Source organism: Heterocephalus glaber, unplaced genomic scaffold, assembly GCF_053883595.1.
Source record: "Heterocephalus glaber isolate CG9 unplaced genomic scaffold, H.glaber_assembly_v1.0 deba00000122, whole genome shotgun sequence".
Classification (NCBI taxonomy): Eukaryota; Metazoa; Chordata; class Mammalia; order Rodentia; family Bathyergidae; genus Heterocephalus; species Heterocephalus glaber.
In genome coordinates, this window is record NW_028258138.1 from 74,886,265 (window position 1) to 74,907,780 (window position 21,516).

The 21,516-nt window shown below is 41.0% G+C and overlaps 1 protein-coding gene across 26 annotated transcripts in view; it reads left to right on the forward strand.

Annotated features, from left to right (window-relative positions):
* Positions 1 to 21,516, forward strand: part of Kalrn (kalirin RhoGEF kinase) — a 698,268-nt gene that overhangs the window by 374,833 nt on the left and 301,919 nt on the right. For 22 of the 26 annotated variants that reach the window (XM_021259403.2, XM_021259427.2, XM_021259411.2 and 19 more), the window contains exons 11-13: positions 6,912 to 7,103; positions 16,507 to 16,715; positions 20,538 to 20,712. In XM_021259403.2, the coding sequence (XP_021115062.1) occupies positions 6,912 to 7,103; positions 16,507 to 16,715; positions 20,538 to 20,712 (576 nt within the window). The remainder of the gene's footprint in view (positions 1 to 6,911; positions 7,104 to 16,506; positions 16,716 to 20,537; positions 20,713 to 21,516) is intronic. The other 4 variants (XM_087209540.1, XM_087209576.1, XM_087209573.1 and 1 more) reach the window with 1 other exon arrangement.

Consider the following 21,516-nt stretch of genomic DNA (forward strand, 5'->3'; position numbering starts at 1 on the left):
GTTGTATTGTCATTGTCATTTAATTGAAGGAACTGTCTGATCTCTTCTTTAATTTCCTCTGTGACCCATTGGTTATTCAGAAGTGTGTTGTTCAATTTCCACGTACTTATGAAATTTTTTGAGTTTCTTTTGCTGTGGATCTCCAATTTCATCGCACTATGGTCTGATAATATACAGGGGATAACTTCAATTCCTTTGCACTTCCTTAAACATGTTCTATGTGTGAGTATGTGATCTATTTTTGAGAATGACCCATGTGCAGCTGAGAAGAATGTGTATTCTGATTTTGTGGGGTGAAAGACTCTGTAAACATCTGTTAAGTTCATTTGTTCAAGAGTTCGATTGAGTTCTAGTATTTCATTACTTATTTTTAGTCTAGTTGATCTATCTATTTTTGACAGTGGGGTGTTGAGGTCCCCCACTACAATTGTATTAGTGCATATATGGCTTTTCATGTCCATTAATATTTGTTTTATATAGTTGGGTGCACTAGTGTTTGGTGCATAGATATTTATGATTATCATCTTTTCCTCTTGGATTCCTCCCTTTACAAGGATGTAGTGTCCTTCTTCGTCTCTCTTAATCAGTGTTGGTTTGAAATCTACTTGATCTACAAAGAGGATAGCTACTCCTGCTTTTGGGGGGGGGGTTTCCTGTGGCATAGAGTATTGTTTTCCACCCTTTAACTTTCGGTCTATGAGTTTCCTTTTGAATTAAGTATTTTTCTTGTATGCAGCATATTGTTGGATTTTGCTTCTTGACCCATTCTGCCAGTCTATTTCTTTTGATTGGCGAATTGAGACCATTAACATTGATGGTTATAACTGAAGCATATTGACTTGTCATTGGCATGACTTTTTCTTTTTGTTGGGTTCTCCCCCTTTACATTTAATTTCTTGTCATGCCAGATGGGTTCATTCTGCTTTGCTTCCTGGAGTTGTGATCCTCAATGTCTGTTCCTAGGCTATTGTGTAAAATTCTTTGGAGTGCTGATTTGGTATTCACAAAGTTCCTAAGGTGCTCTTTGTCATGAAAGTATCTTATTTCTCCATCCATTTTGAAAGAGAGTTTTGCAGGGTCCATCAATCTGGGTTGGAGGCTGTTTTCTTTTAGGGCTTGGAATATGTCACTCCAAGCTCTTCTTGCCTTGATGGTTTGTGTTGAGAAGTCTGCTGTGATTCTGATGGGCTTTCCTTTGTATGTGATTTGTTTCTTTTCTCTCACTGCTTGGAGAACTTTGTTCTTCTCTTGTGTTTCTGAAATCTTAACAATTATATGCCTATGTGTAGATTTTTTTTGATCAAGGCTATTTGGAGTCCTATATGCCTCACTTTATGTCAAGCTCTTTTCCCCTGCTTGGGAAGTTTTCTGCCATTATTTCTGTGAAGAGATCTTTTATGTCATCTGCACTCTCTCCTGTTTCTTTATTGAGCCCAATCAGTCTTATGTTATTCTTCTTTGCATCATCTAGCAGCTGCTGGATTGATTTCTCATGTTCCCTTATAATTTTGAAGCAATTTTTCTTTTCCTGGTCACTAATTGCAATCTTATCTTCTATATCTGAAATTCTGTCCTCACATTGGCTCATTCTGCTGTGTAGACTTTCAATGGAGTTTTTCATGTCCTGGAAATCTATTTGCATCTGTTTTATGGATTCCATTTGTTTCTTATGTTGGGATTCCATCATGTTCCTGAGCTCCTCTCTAGATTTATTAATCATGTGTTGCACTAGGGGCACAATTTCTCCTGTTATCTGAGAAATTATTTCTGATTTCATTTTTTCCAGATCCCCTTTTGTTGCCAGTTCAGTGGGTCCAGGTGGTTGAGTATCAGAGTGTTCCTTCTGATTTCCCTTTGGGGTTGCTGTAGGTGATCTGGAAGTCTGGTTTTGAGACTTATTTACATGTTTTCTCATTTTGACTGGGGTGGGGGGCTGTTAGCACCTGCACGGGTTACCTCCTTTGAGCTGGGTGAGGTGGGACAGGGGCCAGGAGCAGCGGTAGGGATGGTGACCCAAAAGCCCTTTCCTGTGGGCTGGGAGCAGTGGGAGGGATGGTGGCCTGGAAGCCCCATCCTCTGGGCCAGGAGCCATGGGACAATGGCTCAGAAGCCCCTACCTCTGGGCCAGGAACAGTGGAACTCAGTACCTTGGTCTGGTGGTCTGGTGTCCTCTGTGTTTTTGTAGTGTGGAACCAGGTGGCTGCCTGTCTGCAGCGGGCTTGTCTGCTATTTTTATCATGTATGTCAGTTCTGGTTCAGTTTTAGTTGATTGACTCTTCCCATAGTTATATTTTCTGGGTTCTTTGGATATTTGATAATTTTTATTAGATATAAAACATTGTGAATTTCACTTGTATAAAATTTTAGTTGCTATAAATGTCTGCATTTTTATAAATATTCTTAAGCTTTTTGGGAAACAGTTAGATTGCTTGGGGAAAGTTTGATTCTTTCAGGTCTTTTCTTAAAATTTGTTAGGCAAGGCCAGAACAGTGCTCAGCCTTGGACAATGGTGGGGAGCCCTTTAACGCTTTCAGTGATTTTAAAAAATAACAGCTGCTGCAGCACACATGCCATACGTTCCTCACCACTGTCCTAGAGATATTACTTACAATAGCTTCTGATTACTCTAGTCACTATCACATGAGTCATGAGTTTTTCAAGCGGACTGGTGAGAACAGGTACTATTCCTACCCTTGTGTACTTTTATCTCTAATTCTTTCACATGACTTCTTCAGCCTCAGTTTTCTCACAGATGAGCCTTCTGCAGATCTGTCCCAGAGAGGATAAGAAAGAGATGTGAAAGAGATTTTATTTGTCAACAATAAAAATAAACTACTTTTCAAATGTTTTGGACATTCTCTTGACTGCTGCATTTCCTTTACATCTAGATCCAGAGACAAGTCTGCTCTCTCCTGGTGCCTGGGCCTACTCATCTGCCTTCCCATGTGTCTTCCATGTTACTTATTCCCTGCAATGCATGTGCTTCTCATGTGCCTTTTCCCGCCCTATCTGTTGGTTCCAACCAGGCTGGCCTTCAAAAATACACATCATGAGGGAGGTCTCTCCTGGTCCTCCAGCAGCCTGCTCTCCAATCTGCACTGCCTGTTTTGAATAAGAAGGGTGACTTTTAAGCCTTATCCCCTCTCCTCCCCAGGCCATGGAGCGACAAGGATTACTCTATGTTACTGAAGAAGCTGACTTTTGTCTCCAGAGGTGCTTTTATTCACTGTCTATCCCACACCTTGCCTTTAAAAACCCTGCCCTCTGCAGGTGGGATTCTTATATTTAAGATAAATTATCCTACAATGTTTTATTTCTTCCCTGGGGAGAAAACAAAAAAGTAATGGGCCAAGACTGTAGTAGGGAATTGAAGTTAGACTTCAGAGCTAAATTATTTAGTGAAATCACCTGGTCAGTATAGGAATAGAAAGGTTGGAAAGGGAATAACAGAAAGGACAGCTATCTCTTTGGTCCAAATCTCTGACTCAAGGGCCCTGGAAACCAGAAGTCCTGTCTGAAAGCCTCAATGGCTGAGGGATCAGTTCTCAAAACCTGTTTTTGGAGTATGAGTTGAGAAATATCATAAGGTGTCAAGTCCAAGGCAGAGGCCATAAAGCTAGGAAACCAGTGAATGCCTAGGAACTATACTCAGAATGAGGTCAATTCTAGCACTCAGGCAGTAGCTATTGTTTATTTAGTCAGAAAGTGAGCATAAATCTGTTATGATCCTTGTCTCAGTTTGGGAGCTCTGACAGGGATCAGTATATTCCTTTGGTAATATTAATATTCTCTAAACCCTTTCTTACTTTTAGGTTATGCCAGGACATAGGGGAAACAAAACAGGAATACACAATTACATGTTACATATGCATTCTACATGTAAAGTCTTATACCAAGTAATTGATGAGGACCAAGTGTTGAATATTGGGATTGATGTATCATTTATTAATTCATCAACTAAATATTTATGGTAATAGCTGTGGTATGGGATAAACATAGAATACCTTAGGCACAATGAGAGTTCTGTCTATGAGCCACCTACCTCTTCTCTGCTAAGTCCTTCCTACCCTCAGGCCTCTGCCTGTGCTCTGGATGGAGGTAGGGTAGTTAATGGTTTGAGCTTGGCTCTGTAGCCAGACAACAAAGTTTTAATTCTGATTCTCTCATTTTAGTCATATGACCTTGACTAGAAATTCTTTGTGCCTCAGTTTCTTCTCCTATAAAATGAGTCTGATGGCTGCATCAATTTCATAGGGTTATTGTGAAGATTAAAGGTGATAAGATGTATAAAACTCTTTAGGATATTTCTTGGCATGTGAAAAACTCAGTAAATATTAGCTACTATTATTCCTAGTTTTTACACATTCTCTTTTGAACATAATATTGTACCAAGAAAATTTAACTGCTAAATATGTTATTATATTGCTTGTCCCATTTTAAGTACTATCATGTTATTTCTGTCAAGACTGATTTCTGCTTCTTGAGACAGAATGTATTTTATATGCATTTCTACTCCTGAGCTTCATACAGTATAAGGTTTATGTTAGGGTGGTCAGCCACCCCATTTTTCCCAAGACTAAGGGGATTTCTGGGACAGAGGGCTTTATATGGTAAACCAAAGAATGTTCTGGACAAAATGGAATGAATTGGTCACCTTAAATGCAATAGGCACTACAGTTTTACTTTTTATTTATCCTTTACTGGTTTTAAGCTGAACTCACAAACCATCTTATTTTCTGAGCTTTGTGGCAAATTTATACATATTGTCTAGAAAATATAAAGTTGTAACTTTAGGTTTCTTTGGAGATTCCTGAGATTTCCTAGGACTTAAATTATTTGAGGGATTCCTAAAAAATGATTTCAGGAATATGTGTCAATTTACTAGAGATTGTAACCAACCCCAAAATGGTCTTTTTAAACCTGTTCCACAGGCCCAGAAGTCTCCCCTTGCCTGTCATTCTTCCTATGTTTTCCTCATGACTCTAAATGGATTCTTTTAGTTCTTTTCTGGACTTGACATTTTTTAACTAGCTAAAAAAAAATCTCTTTCCCTATATGAGGCTGCTCCATTTTTTCCATGAATTTCCCAGTTAGAGCCAAATGATTTCTCCTCCTTTTCAGCTCCATCTCACCAGAATCGGGCCAGTATTTACCTTGGGCAGTTGCTTTTCAGGTAACATTATTTCAGGATCCTGTGGGCCTCCCTGGGAATTCCTAAAAGCCTAGACAAGCATTTGCTGATGGCCTGCCCCGCTTCATGCTCTGTGTCCCTACACCCCAGAGGCTGGGCCAGCAGCCTCTGAAAAGGTCAACCCCATGTGTTAGTTTCCTAGGGCTGCGTGACAAAGCCCTACAGCCTATGTGATGTAAACAACAGGAATTTACTTTCCCACAGTTGTGGAGGAAAGAAGTCCAAGACCAAGGTGTAGACAGGTGTTGCTTCTTTCTAAGGAGTATGAGGGAGAAATCACCACACTCCTCTTAGCTTCTGGCACATTGCTGGCAGCCTTTGCCTTTCTGAGACACATTCCAGTCTCTGCCTTCATCTTTGAGTAGTGGTCTCCTTTCTCTTCATAGTGTTCTTTAATAAGGACACTGGGCGCACCAGATGAGGGGCCCACTTTCTCCCAGATGACTAGATTTCAATGTAACTAACTGCATCTGAAATGATCATCTTTCCCAGGAAGGCCACATTCTGAGATATTGTGAGTTAAGAGTTTAACATGAATGGGGGTGTACACAATTCATCCCATAACATCCAGATTTTCAACTGATTTCAAAATATTCCATGAAGATGTGGAAGCCATGTCTCTACAGGTAAAGCAAAGCTTCACAGCCATTGTTCATAAACCCAGACGGGTTCCCCCTCACTCTGTGTTTGATACAAACAGCTTCTGCTTCCAGGTTCTCACAGTCAGAAGTGAGCACCCATTTCACAGCGTGCAGACCAGTGTGCTGACTGGAGGGACACTGAGAAATAATATATGTGCATTCGGGTCACCAGTTCCACTTCAGGATGTGTCAGGAGATTTTTTTTTTTTTAAATAAGCCTGCTAAGGAAGAGTTCTGTTCATGGATATTATATAATAACTAGTATCCTGCCTTATATCCTAAAGAATAATCCAAGCTGGTTTTCTTTTAAAATGCCTTGGAGAATACCACAGTGTATACAGATAGGGATTGGGGAAGCATGTGTGTGTGTGTGTGTGTGTGTGTGTGTGTGTGTGTGTACACGTGTGTGTGTCCATGTGATGCCACAGCATCATAAGCAAAACTATCAGACTTTCCTCAGCCCCCAGCTTTCTGCTCACATGCTGCCTTCACCAGGCACGGGGAATAACCTGCATCTACTCTCCCTAGCTGAGGCTGCTTCCTCCTGTCATCTGCATAGAGTTGCTACCCCTTCCCTTCCAAAGAGATAGCTCTGTTCCAAAGAAGATAAACACCTGCAGTTGCAGGACCCTGGGGGAAAGGCAGAGCAAGCAAGTTAGTGTTTCCGTAGTGTTCTCGCTTAGAAACACACTCTGTCGTGGGTGCGCTATTTCCAACTCCGGCAGTTACAAGCCTGAGATGTGAGGGCAAGATAGGGCTTCCCAAGGGTGGTGAATAAGGAGCCAGCCGAAGGGGCACGGAGGTTCTCATGGGTCTTACTGCCTCCTTCCAGGGGCACTGTACCTCTGAGAAACGCCAGAGGCGGGCAAAGCTCCTAGCTAGTGCCCATGTGTAAGAGCAGCCCGGCTGCTCGCCTGCTGGGAGGCAGCGAGCCAGATCAGGAAGCTGACAGCTCAGTGCCTCCGCCCCTCCGCCCCTCCACTCCAGCTTGCACGGGGAGTCCCAGGGTGGGCTGCAGGAAGGCGTGAAGCTCGCTTCCTGACTACAAGTTGACTTTGCCTCACTGTTGTTACTGGCAGAATACGTACACCAATGCCGACAAACTCCTAGAAGCAGCGGAGCAGTTGGCTCAGACCGGCGAATGTGACCCAGAGGAGATCTACAAAGCAGCTCGACACCTGGAGGTGCGCATCCAGGACTTCGTGCGCAGGGTAGAGCAGCGGAAGCTTCTCCTAGACATGTCTGTCTCCTTCCACACACACACCAAAGAGGTAAGAGGAGAGAGGGTAGCTTCCTAGTGAAGTGATTCAATGTCTGACCAGGGTTGGGGGAGTCTGGGACTTAGTCTTCCGAGATATTGGTGATATTAACAATTTGCTCCTGATAACTTGCGTTTAGGACTCTATGAATGGGGCAAAATTTCATCTCCTCATCTCTAGAGAGGTAGGAGACTTTGGAAGCAGGTGGTGTCTGGGGTCTGTTGGAGCATTTAGTGTGCAGCAAGAAAAATGTGGGACTCCCTGGTATAGAGATAATTGCGGCAAGAGGAAGTATAAGAGGAGCACACACCACTCCCCATTTCTCCTGTTTGTCCTGCTGGTTAGAAATCAATTCCACAGAACTTTGGTCAGGGATCTTTGCTACCATCAAGGAGCATACAGAGTTCATAATTGTGTGTCAGCCTTCTTCATGAGGTCTGAGGCAGGGGGATTAAACTTAGTGCTCGCCTTGCTTGGATATAGGGTGACAGGCAGTGAAGGGAGACTGAGGTGCCCTCCATGTAGGAAGAAGCCAACTTAAAGCCCAGACAGAATCATTCACCGAGTAGAAACAGGGCAGGGGAGGTTGGATTACATTAAGTGGTTGGCAGGGCAGAAGGACCCTCTGGAAAGGAGGAGGGGGGTAAACCTGTGATTGCTTTTCAGTTATGATTAACAGGGGGCACTCTGAAATTGAGTAAGTGTCCAGGAAGGAGGCCCACTTAGCATCTTCCTCAATAACACCCTTGGCAGATGAATTCAGTTTATGTATGCTTGCTTGTGTTCCCCCAGGAATTCATTTAATAGAGTATTAATTAAAGTTTGATTGCTGCCTTGGAAAAAATTAACCCTACTTAATTAAGTTGATTTTTGATATTGGGAATGCATTAAGAAGCCTGGCTGTTACTACTTTACAGGCTTTTCTGACACGTTGTGAGAATGGATACGAATCATTGCAGTGCGTATCAGAGAAAAACATGAAAAGATAATCTTTTCTAAACTGAGATTCCCCAGGCAGATGAAGGCCTGGTGAGCTCCTGGAAGCTGGCTGTGTTTCCTCTCCATGGGACCTGCAGCCACTCTCTGATGAGTGTCTGTAAGGCAAGGGGATTAACTTTAATCCAGGGCTTCCTGCCTGGTTGTCTGCTTGCTTGTGGCTCACTCCATTCTTAATGATGGTTCAGAAACCGAAGGGATATGTATCCCCTTTAAATTGTGAGCCTGTGGGTGAGATAATGGAGCATGAATGAACAGGAGTTATGCTCCTCATGAGGGCTGGGGATGCTGGCTCTATGGGGAGGTGGTGATTCAAGGTCTGTGTCTGAAAGTACCACTCCCAAAAGGATGCCTCCAGCTTCCAGGAAGCCTCTCTAGCTACGTACCCAACCTTCTATACATATAGCTGGGATGCTGGGATTCTAGTCCAAATAGTGCCAAAAAACTGTATGAGCATATGTGAATCACTATGTCCCAGCCCTGGGTTCCTCCGGGATAAAACAGTGTAGCTGGTCTTGATGACCCTAAGGTCCCTGGTCATTCATTCTACTGTAAGCCCTAAATCTGCTTCTTTTTTTGTCTCCTTTTCTTTGATATTAATAACAGTAATAATAATAATACTAAAACCTAAAGTAGTATAAGTGATTTATTTATGCTAAGATTTGGTTCATTGTAAATACTCTGTATATATTAGGTGACTACAGTGGACCCTCAAGTCACAACCAGCCTGACATATGAACAACTTTGGTTATGACTGGAATTTTAGCTTTAACTTATGACCAAGGTCTTGAGTTACGACCCAAATGCCAGCCACTTGTGCTTCCAGGTGATCTCAGATACAGATTTAACCCTTAAAGAGTTCTGGAAGGAACATTACAACATCCTTTCCTGTGTGGGGTTAATTGAGAAATCTTGGGCCAATCTAAGGACACTGAAATCTGCCTGTGTACGGGAGAGATTTTGAAGGCTGTGTTCACCAACTTGAGTTACAACCAGCCCACAGGAACGAATTGAGTTCATAAGTCAAGGGTCCACTGTATTTAAAAAATTGAGTGCCTGTTATTTGTCAGAAACTTAACATATATCATCTCTGTAATTTTTAAAAAATTAATTTTATTGGTACATTTTAGGTATACAGTATAATGACATTCATCATTGGAAATTTGCACCTTTACATAATCTCTCTTGGTTCTTATTTTTTCCCCATTCCCCTGCCCTCCTTTCAAACCCTCCATCCCTCCCTATTTACAAAGACTTTGTTTCCATTTTTTTCATTTTCTCATATTAATTCCATTCCCTTCTTTCCTTTCCCTGAGCCCTCCCACTTCCCCTTCTTGTTTGCCCCTTTTCTTCCTATTTCACATTATCTATTATACCTTTTACTCCTTATTTACACTTTCAGTTTCTCACACCAGAGAAACTATTTGGTATTTACACATGTGTGTCCTATTTATTTCACTTAAGAGTATTGCCTCAATGTGCATCCATTTAGCTATAAATGTCTCTAATTTCTCATTTTTTATGGCTGAGTAGTACTCCATTTTATAAAAAAGAACACATTTTCTTTATCCAGTATCCAGTTGATGGGCATTTGGGCTGCTTCCAAGTTTTAGGTATTGCAAATTGTGCTCCTATGAACATGGGTGCACATGTATCACTGTGTATGATTCTTTTAATTCTTTGGGGAAGATACCCAGCAGGGGAATAGCTGGGTCAAATGGGACTTCCATTCCTAGTTCTTTGAGGTATCTCCATACTGATTTCCACAGTGCTTGCACCAGTCTACACTCCCACCAGCAGTGGAGAAGTGTTCCTCTTTCCCCACATCCCCAACAGCATTTGTTATTGGTTGATTTCATGATGGCAACCATTCTTTCTGGGGTGAGGTGGAATCTCAGCGTTGTTTTCATTTGCATCTCTCAAATGACCAGTGATGTTGAACATTTTTTCATGTATTTATTTGCTATTTCTACTTCTTTGTCTGAGAAATGTCTGTTCATTTCAGATGCCCATTTTTGGATTGGGTCTTTAAATTTGGGAGGTCTGATTTTTTTAAGTTCTTTATAGATTCTAGATAGTAGACCTTTGTCTGAGGAACAGCAGGTGAAAATTTTTTGTTTTGTTTTGTTTTGTGGGTTGTCTCTTCACACTTTTGGGTAGTTTCTCTTGCTGTGCAGAAGCTTTTTAGTAAGAAGAGATCCCACTTGTTAATTGTTTGTGCTAGTTCATGGGCAACTGAGGTTTTGTTCATAAAATCTTTTCCTACACCAATGTCTTCAAGAGTTCTACCTAACCTCTGTTTCAGCCGGTTCAGCGTTTCTGTTTTAATATATAGATCTTTAATCTATTTTGATTTTAGTTTAGTGCATGGTGAGATATAGGCCTAGTTTTAATCTTTGGCAGGTTGAAACCCAATTTTTCCAGCACCATTTATTAAAAAGGCTATCTTTCCTCCAGTGAGGATGTTTGGCTCCTTTGTCGAAGATGAGGTTGCTGAGTGTGTCTGGCGTTGTTTCTGCATCTTCTAATCTGTTCCACTGGTCCTCAGGTCTGTTTCTGTAATTTTCATGATAATCTTATGGATACAGATTTTATTAATTGTATTTTCAAATGAGGAATATTCAGGAAACAACTTATCTAAGATTATAGAGTTTATCAGCTGAGATTTCACCCATCTTCCTAAATACGGATTGAACATCCATAATGTAAAAATACAAAATGTAACATGATATTTCAGAGGTTTTTCAGATTTTTAGGGCATTTTCGGTTTCAGATTTTTACATTAGGGACACTTGACCTGTACACACTTGTACTCTTAACTGCTACCCTTACTCTGTTCTTGTTTCCTCTGGGCCTCCTCCCCTTCATTTTCTTTTTTCTCTTTACAATGACTGCCTGCGGAGGTATATCTTGGTTGAGAAATGCAAAGTGTTGCTGGTGCAATGGGAAGCTAGTAATCCCTTCTAAGAAAAAGAAAAGAGGAGGGGGAGGAAGGAGAGGCAAAGGCCCATTGTACCACATCTTTCATCCATTCCAGTTCTTTGGCTTCGACTCTGTGGACAATGAAAATAAAGGGGGTATGTGGGGAATATGAATCACCAATAGAAACTTTCCCTAGGACTTGCTTAGCAGACAGAAGTGAATTATTAGGTGGCAGAAGTGGACATCCTTCAGTGCACTAGTGAAAAACTCCTGGGGTTGGTTTTTTCATATTCTGTTTAACACCTTTCAAGACTTGCTACTTTTCAAACTTTGCTAAGTGTGGATCCTGTTCAATGATGGGGCCACTAATGTTGGTTCCTTTCCCTTGATTTTATATGAAGACTGCTGGCTTTTTATTTTAAAAGGTATTAGCAGTCAAATCTACTGAATTCTGAGATGCCATGATCATTTTTCCTTTCACAGTGAATACTGTAAAGGGGAGGAAAAACTTCTGCTCCATTTTGGTAAAGTGGCCTTGAGTTTTGCTGATAAATATTGTTAAGGAGTCCTCCTGCCTAGTTTTGATGAGGTCCTTTCTTCTTTACTTCATTTACCTTTTTTTTCCTTCCTATAATAACTTGCTGAGTTTTTGTCTTAGTGCTGATTTATAATAGAATATCATCATAGGATATAATTTTCATGGGATAACAGCCCCCTTCATGGAGATTTCTGAGTGTGAACTGAATATCTTCATAAATGATTTAATGTAGACTTCCTATGACTCCTCAGGCTGAAGTTTATAATTTTACTTTTGCCCACTTTCCACATCAGAAGATTTAATCTAATCAGGATCAAAGAAGAAACAGAAGGAAGATATGAAAAAAAGATAACCCCCAGGCTCATTTCTTCTGCAGATTAAAGAGCCTGCCTAATCAATTGGCCCTGCTTTGTGAATTCTTTGCAACCTTGCAGGTAGGGAGAATTAAAACCATACAATCATTTCATCACAGTGTTATGTATAATCTTGAATAATTAGAAACAATCTAGATGTTCCACATTGAGTGATTTGTTAAGCAAATCATAATGCATCTAGGTAATGAAATATTATAATAATTTGAAGTCACTGGCCAACGATCATTAATGACATGAAGAATGACTGTGATATACATAAAACCACATAATCAGCAATTATGATCACTGACAGAAAAAGCACTAGAATTAAGTGTAGCAGTAAGTTAAGAATACTATGGATCATATTAAAATATTTTTCTATTTTACAAATTTTCTTCTGTGATATTTTTAATTTATAATCAGGAATAATCCTTAATGTTATCTTTCAAAATCAAAACTTTTTTCGGGGTGCTAGGGGTAGAACCTGGAGCCTTGCTCATGTTAGGCAAGTGCTCTACTACTGCACTATACCTCCAGCCACTCCAAAACAAAACTTCTTAACCCTAGTTAAAGAGAACTACTTCATAAAAGAGAAGTGACAAACATATACTCAGATCCCTCTATGTGTCCATCAGCTATTAGCACAGATTGTGATAAGCTTTGAAATATTTTCTTTTTGCCAGTTACCAAAAGGGCAGCTGGATTTTTTTTGGTCTGGGTGCTAGAGAAGGTGTCAGGGAGAAGAGTAGATACAGTCCTCACTTTCTTTATCCAGGGACAAGGCATTTGTAGCATGTGTCATCTGCTTGCACAGATTGTCCAGACAAAATTCTCTTTCCTTGCTATGTTTCCATGGAAATAGTCCCTGGGCTTTCAAAGTATCAGTTTTTAGATAGTTTTATAATAAGGATATGAGAGTCAAATGAAGAAGTGTAGCCAAAGTAACCATCATCAGCTCTTAATTAGACAATTAAATGCCCACTTCTGTTTGTTTCTTACTTTGGAATCATTCTTCCATACCATTTCTGCACACACACACACACACACACACACACACACACACACACACCATACCACAAACACATATGCACATATTTCCCCACCCATCTACTCCAGAACCAAAACTAACAAAGTTTTCAAAAGAAATGACAGCCTCAAGGACAAAACTGCTCCTCCATCTATATTAGTTGCCAGACTGTCATGATAATTAAGGAATAAAAGTGATAGTCAATGCCAAAGAAAAATGAGAGAAGTAATCATTTTTCTTTGGCATTGACTATCACTTCAAAATGAGAGAAGGAGAGCCAGGGATTTAGCTCAATTGTACCACACCTGCCTCAAAAGCACAAGGTCCTGAGTTTGATCCCTGGTACTAAAAAAAAAAAAAAAAATGAAAGAAGTAGTTTACCCTGTAGAAATAGTACTGCTTTCGGTATCCTTAAGGGTCAGTCAGTTGCACCAGCCCAAGGGAAGCCACCATGTGTAAATAGAACAGCCAATTGGCAGGAGAGAATGATGAAGTAAAATAATGAATAAACCTCATTATTTCTGCAAAACTGCTGTCCTCCTTCCTTGTCTATCTCCTTCCTCTTGCTTTTCTTCAGCTGCCCTTTCCTCAGGCTCTCTGCTATGCAGGCAGGACAGGGGCTGTGGGCTGGCCCTTCCTAACCTCTGGATACTTTTCACTACTAGAGCTAACCTTAGGTAGGGCACTCTACCCTGCTAAGTTTCTAGAAATTCTTAAATTAGGCCAGTTCTTTAGTATGTAAATGTTTTGTGGCATAGCCATATGTATTCTGAGAGAAAGAATACGCCAAGCATTGACCAAGTAGGCATCGCCAAGTAGGGAGCTGGACCCTGAAAGATTGGGCCTGAGTTCAAGTCCATTGTGACCCAGAAGAGAAGATCTGGAAGTGTCTAAACATGGGATCCTTTCTGGGGTACAACAGATGGGTGAAGAACCTGTAGTTCTGACCTGTTAGGCTGTAGAGAAGTGGAGGGAAAGAGGAGTCTTTGATGGAGGAGAAACCAAAATGGAGGACTGTAAGGAAAAAGCACATAAGTTGTTGCTGCCATGATTTTACCTAATTAGTTCTGGCAATCAGTGGCTTGCTGAGCTTGAGGAGAGAGCTCATTCTGACTAGGTCTCATTGGCTGCTTAATATTTTGTAAATTAGTAATAATGTTTTCTCTCTAATCGGACTCTTTAAAGCAATATAAATATGCTTGTCAGGATTAAATAGATGGGCACCTGCAGAGAAGATCTATAGGACATTCAAATGGTAGAAAAGCTACAGCTTAAGGAATGGAGTATTGCCCCATCCCTGTGAGGTAGCAATCAGTTGCAGACTTAGGATGCAAAACACCTACTTCCTGCACAGTATGAAGCCTCAGAGGTGCTTATTCAAAATCATAAGCTTGTAATTTACATTTATTGCCATGAGGTGGTGACAGTGTGCACATGGTCCCGTGGAATTTCAAGTAACCCTCTGCTCAAGCTTTCCAGGTTTTAAATATTACTTTTAATATTGGTGTCACAATTATTCACAAACTAGTACTATACTCGACTTTGGATGTCTTGGTGTCAAAGTCATTCCTGCAGTTTTTCACACCTTGTGACTTGTTTATCAAGCTTCTATCTCTATTGTTTTTATTCCCTTGGAATAACCCTGGGTTTATCTTTCCTGCCAGCCATGTGAAAACCACAGTTTTCAAAATAAACATCACACTCATCTTCCCTTCCATCATTTATGAAAATACTCAGTAGTAGTAGTCAGAAGTGGAGCCTGTTGCAGGCTACTTGAGACCTATTTTCATTATGTGGAAGACCTATCAGCAAACAAGTTTTCAGTAATTCATTTCAACCCCTCCTTCATTTCCAGTATCCATTCTGTTCAAAACAGTATGTTTAGCTTTTAAAGTCTCATAATTGGTCATAGTATTCTGGGTGCATTTCAGCATCATGAGTATCATATGAAAATATCTTACACTTTTTGCGTGGATCGGGGATCAAACCCAGAGGTATTCTACCACTGAGCTATAGTGGTACCTTGGTTCACAAACTTCATTCTTTCCACAATTCTGGTTGCAACTGAATTGCAAGCATATACTATTCAAGTTTGCAAGTCAGCAGCCAGACTTGACAACAAGATTCTGTCTCAAAAAAGAAAGCTTTTTAAAAAAAAAAAAAATTAAAAAGGGGTTGGAAGATGTGTTGTATACACATACCAACTCACTGTGATGAGTGTAATTACTGCGTACTACAAACATGTATTAATAAAACTTTTTTTTAAAGATTTGGGATATACAGTGGTACCTTAGATATACTATACTTACATTTTAGTTGCAACCAGAATCATGGACCAAATTCTGTGACCAGAGTCATGGAATGAATTGAGTTCATGGACTGAGATACCACTGTATATCCTCAATTCTTTAAAAAAAATTTATTTGTACATGTTTATAGTATACATTGATTACTTTCATCACTGTGAGTTGGTGCATGTATACAACACACCTCCAACATTAAAAAAAATTTTTTTGAGACAGAGTCATGTTAAACTGTCAAATCTGGCCTTAAATTTGCAATCCTTCTGCCTCAGCCTCTCAAGTAGCTGGGATTATAAGATGGGTCATGATGCCTGGCTCTGTACTTTTATTGAAGTTAAGATGAGCTATGTTTTAGCCTGTTAGTGTTGAATCCCCTGACCAAGAGGGGCTTCCTGGGAAGAGTGGCATCTTTATTTCCCCTAACATAGACAACCTGTGACGTGAGTTTTTAAAAGGGCTTTATGTGAACTGTGATATTGTAATTTTTGTGAGCATCTTCAAAGGAGTAGCAAAATGATGTTTATTTACTAATTCTGATCAGGAAAATTGATGGTATTCATTAGATTTTAACTGGAGCAGTTCCTTCTAATCACAATTGTACAGTCAGGATAAAACACTAACTTAATGTGTATTCATTTTAAATTGTTATGTATTTTTACATTGCCAAGAAAAATAAACTGTTTTGTGTATTTGAAAAAAAAAAAGATAAGCTATGTTTTTAGTGTCCTACTTTCTAAGTAATTTAGCAATCCTGAAAATAGCAAAATGGTTTAGTATAGCACAGAGTATGCTTAATCTTCATTTGGTTCTCATAAAGCAACATATTATTTTTTGCATACTTGCAATATCAGGATAAATTTCTAGGAATCAATGTCTAGTTTCCTGGAAGTGTGCAGAGCCTTCCTTTTTCTCTCTTCTGAAAGATAATATTTTTCCATTCTAGTCTCACGTTCTTCCTGGTCTTTCAAAGGTGGGAGATCTGTTTGGTCTAAGAGAACTATAAGTTTCCCAAAATAATAGGTGGTCCCTGTCCTTCGGGAAAGCCAACATTAATGGAGTAAACTTGGTGAGGATGATGATGAATATAAATATGTAAACAACCCAACCCACCCCACATTGTGCACAGACACTGTAGATGTGCTGATGAAGACAGTCTGACTTGCACTGGCTGGTGAGGGTAGACGAGGAGACTCCAGTCCAGCATTCTCATCCTCACTCAGGTCTGTCCTCCCTCTCCCATCTGGCCTAAGTGGAGACTCTGCTATCTCCCCAACAGTTGTGGACATGGATGGAGGACCTACAGAAGGAGATGCTGGAGGATGTCTGTGCGGACTCTGTGGATGCAGTCCAGGAACTGATCAAGCAGTTCCAGCAGCAGCAGACTGCCACCCTGGATGCCACCCTCAACGTCATCAAAGAAGGCGAAGACCTTATCCAGCAGCTCAGGTCAGCGCCTCCCTCCCTGGGGGAGCCCACCGAGGCCAGGTCAGCATGGGCAGTGGTTTCCAGTGGGAAGCGCCTCGGGCTAGACACAAGATAAGTCATGTCTCAGTCTTCACTCAGCCCCAGCCTGTTTTGTGGTCTTGTGTGAGCTTCAGTTTCTTCATCTGTCAGACATACAAATGCCTGCACCACACCCAACTTAAATTTGGACTAAAACAGTAAATGGGAAGGCTCTGTGTTTCAGAGCATCATTTATCACTTTAGATGGTATTTGGCAATCAATAAATAACATAAATACAAACATAAAACTCAACAAAAGTTATCTTACTTCATTAAAAATCATGGCACATTTGACCATGTGGAGAAACAGACATGTTAGTGTTATTTGGCATCTGATCTTGGGCTGAACTGTGAACTCCAGTGACTCCAGTCACATTCACTGATGATTGGCTTTGGCTCCCTGAGGATGTAGAGAACTTATGATCTCCTACCCAGCTCTCTTTTACCCACTTAGGATCTTTCTACATCCCTTGCTGCCCAGGGGGGCAAAAAAAAACAACAACAAACTTCTCTGTGTTCACCTAAACATGTATACCTAGGCCACAACAAACATAACCCAAATACACTCAAGGAAAATCCTGTTGAAAGACTTCTCTTTGTTTAAAATTACCCCACCCCATTGCCTCTTTCTGTTGGCATCCTGCCCCTCCCCCTGTCAGTGCCACTGGCTTCTTAGATGAAGTGACACAAGGCCTTGGGCAAGCCTTCAGCAACCAGCCCCATGTCAAGGTGGTGTGTAAATAGGATTTGATGGTGCAAATGATGCCTGCCCCTGGGGACTCATTTCTATCCAGGAAACACTGAATGCTGGAACCTCTGCCAAGCTGTGGACAGGAATAATTTCATCAATGAATCTCAGGCCAATGTTTGGGCCAGAGGGAATTTCTTCAATTGGAGAGGACTTCTTTTCCCTCCATACCAGTAGTCCAGTTGAATAAACCATGAGAAATTGGTTTTAGAAGGCTCTGGCATGTTTTTTCTGTTGGAAATTAATAATTTATATTCTAAGCAGGCACATGAGGCATTCTGAATCCTCCTATTGCATACTAACAAGATAGGCTCTTTCCTTTCTTTTCCCTGTTCATCTTCATGAATATATAATGCATGCTAGCTTTGTCTTCTTACCTAGAAAATTCTATTGTCATTTGCTTCTAAAGAAAATTACAAATAGTGGGCAGTCATTTGACCTCTCTGGGCCTCAGCTGCTTCATCTGTGTAATTAAAGTGTTCACTCTAGGACCTCTGTCAGCTCTAGAATTTTGTGATGACTTTATGTTCTCTCTTCAAATACTTTTCACAAGCTTGGCTGGCTTCACTCTCTATGGGTGTGTGCCTGTGGAGATGCCAGGTATCTTACTTTAATAACTGCCAGGCTTGCACAATGCCTAAGGGCTTATGCTTCTTGGTGATGGTGAAGGCGATGATGTGAGTGATGCTTATTCTACAAGTTTAAGTTCCATGGCTTTTAGTGAGTGACCCAGAGCCACCAGTGTCATTCATTTATCCACTGGCCTGACTGTAGCCAAAGCTTCTCTCCCTGACATCAAAGCCAGTCAAAAGAAAAGAAGCAAACAGGACTCAGTGGACATTGGTGAGATGCGCACACACACACACACACACACACACACACACACACACATACACACACCCCAGAAACACATCTTCTTTAGATCTTCACTGTTCTGACTCTTCACTGGTGCATGTAAGGTAGTTTTTGCATCATCTCTGGATTCCTAGTGAGTGTGATGGACATAGGTTCTGTACAACGTGGTAGAAATCATTCTTTTCCTTCTGGAAGCTGTGTTGCAGAGAAAGACTGGGATTGGAGCAGTCAGAGAATAGTCAGATCCCCTCTGCAGGAAAGCTATTGACAAGTACAAAATGGATAGTATGAGTACATCTCTTTTTATGGTTGGGAATGTCTGTGTGATTGTGGGGGTAGGAACCCTGCCAATTTTATGCCAAAACAATCCATATGTGGAAGTGGGATTGGGAACTCTCTGAATTATAAAGGGAGAGGTGCTTGACAAACTGGCCTTATTCTGTCTTCGGGACCAGACAGTGTGTGCTTAGGTGACATTGTTTCTGAGATAAGCATAGGCCCAAAGGACCTGGCTTTCAGAGCATTCTAAACCAATGGTTTTCCCTTTGTTCTTCTGAATTCATAAATTGTATTATAAAACAAGGTATCACACGATAATGAAAGTGCCAGTTCATTTCAAGTTGTAAGGCTCTAGGGTACTCAGAGCCCTAAAGACTCTAAACTTAAGTTCCATAGTTTTCCTATGATAATTACCTCTTGGAGACCCCACCACCAACTCATCTTTCTCAGTAGGTCAGTGCCTTTATCTCTTGGTTCCCCTTACAGCACATTACTTCTCTCTACTACTTTTGTATATATCTGCTAAGAGAACACACAGTCTTCCCATCTACCTCACTGCATTTATCCATTTTTTTAAACTCCAAAAATCAGAACTTGTCTATGTTACCTTTTTGTAGCTGTGATCAAATACCTGACAAGATAGGTTAAAGAAGGAAAACTTTATTTTGGCTTATGGTTTCAGAGATTCTAGTGCAAGGTTGGCTGGCTCCATTGGTTTTAGCCCTATGGCAAGGCAGAAACATCAGGCAAGAAGGGTGTGGCAGGGAAAGCTTCTTACCTCATGGCAGCCAGGAAGCAGAGAGAAAGGGAAAGATCCTAAAGGAAAGAGTTGGACCAGATACAGTCCCTCAGGTCATGCCCTATGACCTAATCCCTTCAAATAGACCCTGCTTCTTGTCTCCATTGCCTCCCAGTAATGCCATCAAATTATGATCTCATCAATGAATTAATCCACTGATGAAGTTAGAGCCCTCATAATCCAATCACTTCCTGAAAGCTTACCTGTAAACACATGAGACTCTGGGAGGACATTTTAGATCTAAACCATAACATCATCTTCTCTGAAACATTTGTTGGCTGTCATAGCCTCTTGTAACCTTTTCAAATTGGGGCCTGTACCTCAATCACACTAGGTACTTCACTTCCAACAAGTGATTAATAATTATTCAAGCACTACACTCCTGGTCACTGTTCACATGCACTATCTCATTTAACAGCAAACTATGAGGTGAACAGGGTGTGGGTTATTAAATTCACATAACAAGTAAGGGAATTGGGGCCCAGAGAGTGAAATCCTAGGGTCACTGGCCCATATATGTCAGAGTGGGGACCTAATCCAGCTTTGCAGACACCAGATCCCATGCTTTCATAGCTTCAGCTTAAAGCCTTTTTAAGAACACCAGCCCACAACTTTAGCATAGCATTTTAAAGTGGATGAATAGTTTCAGCAGCCATATGTCATCTTATATTAACAATTCTGTGAGGTAAAACTAGGAAGGTTTTTGTTTTTCATATGCCTTTAATTCGTCTACCCTTGTGTGTTGTGATATACGTATGTGTATGTATTAGACTACACATCTTAGACTACACGTGTGGAACATTCTAATTATCTAATATTTTATGCTTTTAGAACCCTTTACCATAACTTATTTCATTTGATCCCTTTTGCAGTTCTTTCTGGGAATAGGAGAGCAATTAGTCTTAGAAATAAGTATGGTAAACCCAAAAGAGAATGCATATGTTTTTGGTTCCCCTACTAAGCAGTTAGTGACAGGCTCACAGTAGGAATTTGATGAATTTCTGTTGACTGAATAACTCACCTTATTCACATCCACCTTGCTTGAATGAGAAAAGACCCCTCCTTCTCTGTCCCTTCTAATATGGCAAGGTCTCTCCTCCGTTCTTCCCCCACTCTGCCACAGGGACTCAGCTGTGTCCAACAACAAAACACCACACAGTAGCTCCATCAGCCACATCGAGTCAGTTCTACAACAGCTGGATGATGCCCAGGTGCAGATGGAGGAGCTGTTTCATGAGCGGAAGATCAAGCTGGACATCTTCCTGCAGTTGCGCATCTTTGAGCAGTACACCATTGAGGTAGGGGAGGAGGTGGAGGGGAGGAGGAGGGGAGATGGGAGTGGGTGCGCTCAAGGACACTACTTCCTGGGCAAGGGTACTGCCACATTGCATGGACAGGTAGTACCCTGAAGGAACTAGAGGGGATTATGCTTTGCATTTTTAGGATTCACAAAATTCATGTTCTACCATGATATATTCCTTCTATTGCTTTTCACCTCCACTGCTAAATAGAGCCCCACTGTTTTACTCTGTCAGTAGATAACTTCATTGAGAAGTTTTTGTTGCAGTTCATGCACTCTTACTTGGTATTTTGGCTACTGAAAGGCCATCAAGTTGGCAGTTGACCAAAGCAGAATCACTGAATTTCACAGCTTATTGATTGGGAACGTGTTAAAATGAGGCAGCCCCCTTAGCTGATGCACATAGGTCAGGCATTAGACAAAGTCACACAGCAGCCAAGAAGTCAGGAGCTGCAGGAATGAAGACCTATAACTCAATCTGAACTCTGCCTGTTAGGAAAGTAAGTCTCCTGAGGCTGTCTGCTTGTTCATCTTACAGATGCCTCAGTTCAATTTTGGAAGGTCAGAACCATATGTTCTGGTATATTTATGTTGCCTTTTTGGCAGCAGTTAATGTCTGCCCCACATAATATCCACCTTGTATTTTTTGCTTTGAAATGGTAACTAAAGCCAGGCCAACTGGGTGTGGTGTTGCATGCCTGTAATCCCAGCACTTGGGAGGCTGAGGCAGGAGGATCAAGACGAGTTCGAGGCCAGCCTGGGCTATGTAGTGAGTTCAAGGCTAGCCTGAACTAATAGTGAG